General features: G+C 41.0%; 1 protein-coding gene across 2 annotated transcripts in view; it reads left to right on the top strand.

The window, feature by feature from the left end:
* Ankrd30a (ankyrin repeat domain 30A) overlaps positions 1-8,877 on the top strand; it is a 71,194-nt gene that overhangs the window by 35,699 nt on the left and 26,618 nt on the right. For both annotated transcript variants that reach the window (XM_041642252.1, XM_041642243.1), the window contains 5 exons: positions 804-971; positions 3,218-3,251; positions 3,529-3,670; positions 5,561-5,774; positions 8,365-8,548. In XM_041642252.1, the coding sequence (XP_041498186.1) occupies positions 804-971; positions 3,218-3,251; positions 3,529-3,670; positions 5,561-5,774; positions 8,365-8,548 (742 nt within the window). The remainder of the gene's footprint in view (positions 1-803; positions 972-3,217; positions 3,252-3,528; positions 3,671-5,560; positions 5,775-8,364; positions 8,549-8,877) is intronic.

Below are 8,877 nucleotides of genomic sequence, written 5' to 3'. Positions count from 1 at the left end.
CATATCTTTGATTAACATTTGTATTTCCTCCAGGTCTTTGCTTTTGTTTTCTGGGGTGTATTCAGATCCTCTGAGTTGTTTCAGCACAGTTATAATCTTTTTTTGTCTCTATGATCTGGATCGCTCTCATTGGTATTTGTTGCTGTGGAACTAGTAGATTGGGGGGCACATGTCTGTGTTTTTTATATTTATTTCTGTATTGGGACTTTTGTTCAACTCACCTTGCAGTGTAAGCATGTACAATGTTCAGGAGAGGATTAAGTTGTAGGACAGCTGAGACTTGGTTTGTTTTGTGGAACTTTTATTGATGCCTTGCAGGTTTGAAAATAGGCTACTGTTTTCATGAACAAACTTTATCCTAACATCACCCCCTTGCTGGTTTTCTTCTGTTTCCTTCTAGTGTGGCTCACCAAGTGTGGTTGCTCTGCCTTGAGTAAACTCTGGGCAGTGAGCATTGTGGGAGGAGATCTTGGGAAGCTGGCTGTGTAGTCAGGTGGCCTGTGGAGTTGGGAGGTGCAGGCCCTATCTGGAAACACTTCCAGGGTGGAAACAGGCTCAGTTTGACCTCTTCAGAAAAGCTTTTCTTATCCTCAGATAAAACTTCTCATATAGTAACTCCAATACATTACATGTACCATTATTGTATATTTATACATTTTCTGTTAGCTAGTGTTTAATTGCTTTTTTTTGCTTTTAGTAAATTAAGGTAGAAAAGAATCAGAATTTCCCCAAAATTACTTTTTTTGAATGTTTGTCAGTAGAACTATTTGTAAGACACCAGCTTTTTTAATGGATTGTTTTAGAGGTCCTCCCTTGCTTATGAAGGAAATGAAGAAAAAGGAAAATGAAAAGTGTGTATCCAGAGAATCCGTCATGATGCCAGTGACTGGGAAGCCTGGCTCACCACCTGGTGGCCCACTATACCTGCAGGATGGCTCCAGCCTAAGTGACACAGACCAAAGGGAAGCAAGGTAAGGTCTGCGCTCTTTATTCCCTGTGAAGGAACATTAGCTGCGACTAGTCAGTTGTGGAAATAAAACACAACATGGAAGTCTCCAGACAAAGAGCTAACCTGTATCAGTGTCACTGAAAGGGGAAGGCAGGGCAAGTGCGGTTTCAGTAAAGGGTCACCATGGCCGTCTGATTGCAGTAGGGAAGTGTAGACAACGCCTCAGATCTTCATGCTGGGAATGATAATAGAAAAGCAGGCAATAGCTGGAAGAAGATGTGTGGTTTACGAATTGTCTTTAAAGGAGGCGTTTAGAATGTTTGCATGATGTCGGGACCAGCAGAGAAGTGTATGCCTACTCAGTGCGATTCAGGGGTGTGTGTCTAAGGTATTAAACTACATTTTCCCTGAAGAGTTATTATTAATTGTCCTCACAATTTCTAGTCAATTTTCTTAAGATTCATTCTGGTGTTAAGATTTCTCTAAATAAGTTGGGAAATGGAATATACTGATATGGATTAAACATGTCCTGAAAGTTAAACTAGCATAGAAATTCAGTAAAATAAAAAAAGTATAGAAACAATTCCTTGTTGCAAATGTCTTTATGTATCGTGCGTTCAGTATTTCCTGAATGTAATGCAAATTATATTTTCATACAAATAATTTCCTAAAATTATTGAGGTATATGTCTTTTTATTTAGAAAATACTTGATTCAGAAATAAGATTCAGAAATTATTAATAATTACAACTAAAAGTAGAATGATAATGTGGATTCATTTACTACTGTATTACCGAAAAACACTTGAAGATAGGTAGGATTCTTCTTCACACTGTATAGCTTGCTCCTGGGTTGTGCTGATAATTCAACACTAGGAAGACTGAGGCAATTAGCTCATCATGAGTTCAAGGCCAGCCTGGACCACTCACTGAATTCCAGGCTTGCCTAGGCTACAGAGTTAGACCTTATCTTTAGAACAAAATGAAACCAAAGAAGGTTTCCTAATGTGAGGACTGGAGAAGCACTCCCACATAGGCGGTAAACACAGAGCTATTTTACTGTAGGTACAGGAACAGCAGACAGGAGCATCAGTGTAGCTTAGATGAGAGCGTTTGCCACCAAGCCCGATGAACTCAATTGATGGAGAAAGCCAGCTCATACATGTTGTTCTCTGACCTATAACACATATGTGTACACACACACATATGCCTACATGTACACTAAAAAGCTTTTCTCTTCTCCCCCTTATTCTAACTGTAAAAACAACCATCATCTAATTAATTTATATATAAGCAAAGAAATCTGTATGTATTCATGACTCAGTAACCGCTAACAAGCTTTTCTAGTTTCTTCTTTTTTCTCCTCTAAGGGTTTCTTTCGTTTGTTTATTTATATTTTATTTATCTTACATTCCAACCAGAGTTTTCCCTCCCATTCTTCCTCCCACCTCCTCTTCCCCCCAGCCCATGTCCCATCCACTCCTCCCATCCACTCATGAGGGGTAAGGCCTCCCATGGGGAGTCAACAAAGCCTGGCACATTAAGTTGTATGAACCAACCCCTCCCCCCTGCATCAAGACCGAACAAGGCATCCCACCAGAGGGAATGGGCTCCCAAAAGCCAGTTCACACTTGATAGATCCTGGCCCCGCTACTATGGACCCCTCAGGTAGACCAAGCTGCACAACTGTCTCCCACATGCAGAGGACCCAGTTCCGTCCCATGCAGACTCCACAGCTGTCAGTCTCCATTTTGTGAGTTCCCACGAGCTTGGTTCAGCTATCTCTGTATATTTCTATCAAAAAAGTAAATAGCGTGTTTTTCCTTTACTTTTAGAACCAGAACTTTGATCTAAGCTTAATTCTTTCTGCTCTGAGTATATGGCTCAGTTGGTAGATTGCTTGCCTAGATATACAAACCCTTATTTGATTGCCAGCAGCCCACTCTGGGCATTGGTGGCACACACTTGAATCCCCAGCACTGGTGGTCAGGGGAGGAGGCTCAAGGTCATCTCAGCTAAATAAAAAATATGTGTGTATATGTTTTAATTTCTTCTTATGATATTAATAATTATTTTACTTTTACTCTCCGTTTGTAATCAAATTCCCTTTTGGAAAAATATTTTATTTTAAATAGCCTATAAATGTTATTAGTGAGAGAAATAAATTTCAAATGTAGAGGCTTTGTATAAAAGTCAGTATCTTAGATACTCTTTGTATTTCACATACTATTAGTCTTAAAGGATTTTAATGGGTTTGTTTTTTATTTTAGGCCAACAAAGAAAACATCTAATAAAAATAACAAGGTAACGTAAAAATAATAAAATCTGGTATTTTGTTTTAAAATAAATTATGAAAGGTAGTGATATATAAGTTAAAAGATAAGAAGATAAAGTGAAAAAATCAAGGATCTTCTTATGGAAAGACATTGGCTTTCAAAAGGAAGAAATAGTAGCTATAAATAAAGGCATCCTTTTGCCAACTGTCAGCTCTTTTAAGAAGTGTCTGTTTCTTGTATAAAGCATTATCTCATATATAATGTAAATATTAGGGAAACAGTTTAAAATAGTGTTTATTTTGTAGGTCAGAAACCAAGTCGCCTCTGTGGACGACCTCGATGACTTGAATGAGTCGTCTGAAACAGCCTCCGAGGACTGCGAGCTCCAGTGCCCCGATTATGAGAGCGTTTTGTGTGAAATCGAGCATCTCAGGATGGAGTGTAGAGGTAGGACGCTTATGTGAATGAATGGGCAGCCTTCCTGCACATGGTAATACATGCACTTCGCTTCGCATTGACCTAGAGCACCTATGTGCATGTAGAAGTAGACTTCATGTTGCAGTTGTATGTGAGCTGTTCATTTATACCGTCAGCCAAAGCACTGCAGTCGTGCTCACTGGGCTCTCCTTTGTAGAACTGACACATCCAGTCTTTCCGCTGATCTCGCTCTTCTTCTGTGCCTACTGTCACTGGATGAGGTTACCTGGTGTGCTGGCTAGATACATGTCAGCTTGACACAAGCTGGAGTCATGGGAGAGGAGGGAGCCTCAATTGAGAAATTACCTCTATAAATTCGGCCATAGGCAAACCTATAGGACATTTTTCTTAATTAGTGATTGATGCAGGAGGGTCCAAATTACTATGGGTAGTTCCACCCTGGGCCGGTATTCTGTGCTGAGCAAGTCATGAGGAGCAAGCCATTAAGCAGCACCCCTCCATGGACTCTGCATCAGTTCTTCCCTCAAGGATTCTACCCTGCTTGTGTTCCTGTCCTGACTCCTTTGATGATGAACGGTGATGTGGAAGCATAGACCAAATAAACCTTTTCCCTCCCCCACTCTCTCTGTCTGTCTCTAACTGTAATTGCGCAGTTGCAAAGATTCCGACCTGATCACATCAACCCTTTGCTACAAGGTTAGGTTTCTCGATCCTTTAGTTTTCTCCTGCCTTTTCTGTGTCCTAGTTGCTGTCTTAGAAGTTTGCTCTTGCAGTAGACTATTTTGTTTTACACAGCGTCAGCAAGGCATATTGATATATAAAGGGCTATTTGGTTAGTGTCAACATGTGTATTAAACACATACTTAATAAACACCATAATCAAGATAGTTAACCAATCTGTCACAAAAGCCTCTGCTCTTCTCCCATGCTCCTGTTTTCCAGTCCACAGGATAGGAGAGATCTAGGGCTCTGTCTTCACAAACACTGCTTGTCCGTATTTTAAGTCTTAGTTATTCTTATAGGTGTATGATACGTATATCATCGTGGTCTTAAAGTGCCTTACACTGCTGATAAATGTTGAACATTTTCTATGTGTTTTATTTTCCTTTCTCATCTGTATCCATCGTCTTGTGTTTGTCCAGTCTGACTAAGCAGAGTAGATATTCTTCTTGGTCCTGTGGGAGCAACAGTGAGACTTCATGAACCTTTTCGAGTGTTTTATCCTTGGTTCATATAGTTTCTTCCTATACGCCCCTTGTTCAGTGCTTGGCGAAGTATTCCAGGGGCCCTCCACAGACCTGCAGGGTGTTCCTCTGGGTTGCTCTCTCCTCTCTGTTCTGTCCTGTGTTCTTATCAGACTCTGAAGTCTAGGGAGCTCTGCCTCAGTTCTTTCTCCTAGTGTGATGAGAGTCAGACACCTGGGACATTTGTAGTGTCCATTTACTCCCTGTCTGCTAAGGATCATTGTCCTGAGAATTATTGTTTGAGATACTTTAACTGTGTTCATCTGGGTTGTTTCAAGTGGAAACATGGCTCCATAGCTGTTACCTCAACTTGGCTAAAAGTAGACTGAATGAGAGCTCATTAAATGCTTTGTGCTTTCTGTTTTAAATCTAACATGGAACATTTGACTGAGTTTAGCTTAATTTGCTTAACATGAAGATCTCCAGTTTTATCCAGTTTCATATAAAAAAAACACTAGATGTATAATTCCATATTTTCTTTTAAGCTGAAAAAGAGCAAGGGTCTCACCTGTGTTATCTGCAGAGCTTATGTAATGTGTTTCACACTCTCGGCACCTACTGTATATCCCATCGATATGTAAGTGAAGGAACACAGAAATGCAGTCTTTTAATATGCTCGCTCATTTTATTTGTCTCTTCTTTTCCCCCGCTTCAGATATTGTTAGTCTTCTGAAAATCCGGGATGCAGTTTATTCCTATAAAAGATTAATAGAATTTAAAAGAAGCCATTGTGAACTACTTACAGGAAAACTTAAAAGAATGGAAAATAAATTTAAGGAATTGCAGAAGGAAGTATCAGAAACAAAAGAAGGAAGATCACTGCTAGAGCATGAGAAGGCGGAATGGGAGCAGGAGCTCTCCAATCTGAGGTGTGCCGTCTTGGTTTATTTCATTCACCACTGTTTAATGTCCTGTGACGTTCACTCTCTGTGAGTGTGCTCATATTGAGCACATGCCTTGGCATGTGTGTTGAAGTTGGGTGCTGACTTGGGAAAGTCAGTCTCCTTCTGCCATGTGGGTCCCCAAGATCCAGCTCAAGTAGTTGGAGTTAGAGCAGGCTCCGTTACCCACTGAGCCATTTACCCAGCCATGATAGCCTAGCTTTAAATAAATGTTTTCACTGTTTATGATACAGAGATGTACTTGAATTTTGGCCTTTCTTGCATGTCATGGAGTTTACAAGAGAGAAAATTTCTTAGTCTTCTGAAATGTGAAATTCTTGCAAATAATAATAGTGAACATAACTATGAATTATTCTAAGAATTAAACAGATACCATAGATTCCACTAAAATTATATTTTAGTGGCTACATAAAAACAGCCATTAAAAAACAAAACATCTTTATTTATTGATCAGATAACCTTCTTCTTTTTTTTTTTTTTCAAAGGCAGGGTTTCTCTGTATTGCCCTGTCTGTCCTGGAACTCACTGTGTAGACCAGGCTGATCTTGAACTCGCAGAGATCCACCCATCTCTGCCTCCCAGCTGCTGGTGTGCACCACCACTGCCAGCTGATAAAATAAGTCTTAAAATCTGTCTTATATTAGAATACTGATGTTAATTGTTTTCTATGTAATTGTCTACTTTAAAAACTCTTCAGTATCTAATGTGAACTCTCATGCTCATCACAGAACCACGTGATTTCTGTGTAATATTTCATAGAAATTACAGGGAGAGGGAGGGAAGGAGGATGAATGTGTCGTTAGATGTCATGAAGATTGTGTTTAATCTGTAGATAGCTCTTGATAGTTTTTGCTGGATTAATTCTGTCAGTCCCTGAACATGAGGTGTGTGCCTTCTAGTACCTCCCTCTGGCGCCATGTTTGCTAAAGATGCCTTTCATCTGTTTACGACTTTTGTTCTAAGTTGTATCTGCTTTTAAGCTATTGTGAATGGCATTTTCCCCAAATTTCTTTCTCAGGAAGTCCTTTCTGGTTTTTATATGTTATTTGTTATATATAGCTACTTTGTTGCAATGTGTATCAGAAATATAGGGTTGTCCCCTACATCACTATTGATGGTTCTCCTTTTACCATCCCTTGGTCACCTCAGACTCCTCCCCCTTCCAGGACTCCCTCCATACATGCTGCTAATAAAGGCCACCTTCCTTCCTTCCTCCCTCCCTCCCTCCCTGAGGCCCCCAGACTGGACCTGTGCCTGAATCACTACCAGTAAGGCCTGTTCTGCTCTTTGGGACATCACAGCCCCTCCTCCCAGGACTCCGCGCACCCGCAGTGCAGACAGAGTTCTAATCTGCTTTCAGTTTTCATCTTCTCCTTACTTTTGTGCTATAAACCCACCATTCTGGGGCTCCCAACCCCTTGCTTTGCAGGACTTTACCTCTTGCTTGGTAAGTTGATCCCAAGCCCTCCATCCCTGGGCATTCCACCTCCCTCATCTGAAGATACCCGTACTTCTGCTTGTTCTGCGGGAAGGTTGCCCACTGTGCCCCTGGCTCTCAGAGCTGGCCATCCAGGATCCCTTTGCAGCTCTTGCTTGCAAGTAGAGTCCGCACTTATCCTGCTCTTCAGCACCCTGTCTCTGCTGCCTGAGGCTGAGTGCCTGCTTTCTCCCCCTTTGTCCAGTGTTCTCATCTGAAGACCTGTGGGGAGCATCTGTTTGCCCCACAGACATTTCCCCCAGCATCTTGTTTAAGGTCCCTCATACTTTACTTAAGCCTGTCATATCATGACATGTGCTAATCACCCCCCCAGATTAGAGGGTCAGCCCCACCCACTGGAATCAAATCACCGCATATTAGGACTCTCCCAACTTCCCAAGGCCACATCTCTGCTACCCCAGCCAGCATAACTGCTGTCTCACTCAGCACCTATGTGAACACCCTCCTGCTGGACAAGAGCCCACAGCCATGTGGACCTTCAAGGCCCAGTTCTCATGAAGTCTCCATCCACTACAGAATGTGTACTTGCTCCCCAAATAGTTCCGTTTTTTTTCATTTACTTAACTTTATTTTATGTATATGGGGGTTTTGTCCACATGTATGTGTATGCACTGCATGTGTGCAGTGCCTGCTGAAACCAGAGAAGGGCATCAGAACCCCTAGAACTGTTGCTATAAATGGTTGTGAGCCACCATGTGGGTGCTGGAAACTGAACCTGGGTTCTCTGGAGGAGCAGCCAGTGCTCTAACTACTGAGCCATCTCTCCATCCCTACAAAAGATAATGATTAACCTGTAACTTTACTGAATACATTCAAAATTTCTTTTCAGTAATATTTACCAGACTTCTAGAAATTTTCCAGTTAAAGTTTTTATTCATCCTTGTTATCATCAAGAGCATATGGCCTTTAGAAGAGGTTGAAGTGAGGAATTAAACTCAGGAGTCAAAAAGAGAAACAATTATTTAACAACAGAGAGATTTTATTAGGACACCATGTCACCATCGTGAACTTTATTTTCTATTAATAGGTTAGTTTTATGATAAACACATTTAATTTCAGATTTGCACTGAAACAAGAGGAAGAGAAGCGGAGAAGTGCAGATCTGCTTTCTGAGAAAACTATGGAGCAGCTTAGGAGAAAAGATGAGCAATATCAGAGCGAGGTCGAGGGGAAGCAGCAGCTTGAAGTCTCTCTCAGAACACTGGATATGGAGCTGAAGACAGTAAGAAATCATTTGAACCAGGTACATTAATATTCTATAAAAAATTCTTTTTTGGGGGGCGGGGAGCGGGGCAGGATAGAAACAGGGTTTCTCTGCATAACCTCAGCTGTCCTGGCCTTACTGTCTAGACCAGGCTGGCCTTGAGCTCAGAGATCCGCCTGCCTCTGTCTTCCAAGTGCTAGGAGTAAAGTGTTCCTGACTGGTAAAACTTTTTAATCCTACCTTTATTTGTACTTTTAATGTCACTTTAATTACATATTATTATATTTATATATGCACATACCACATATATATCTCCATGTCTCATTAATGAAAATATCTATTGGTTTCATTATTATAGTGCAAACTTC

The sequence above is a fragment of the Microtus oregoni genome, unplaced genomic scaffold (genome assembly GCF_018167655.1).
Source record: "Microtus oregoni isolate MIOR12 unplaced genomic scaffold, Mior012 000002F_ref0000024, whole genome shotgun sequence".
Classification (NCBI taxonomy): Eukaryota; Metazoa; Chordata; class Mammalia; order Rodentia; family Cricetidae; genus Microtus; species Microtus oregoni.
Note: the sequence above shows the minus strand (reverse complement) of the source record. Positions and strands in the feature narration are given on the sequence as shown.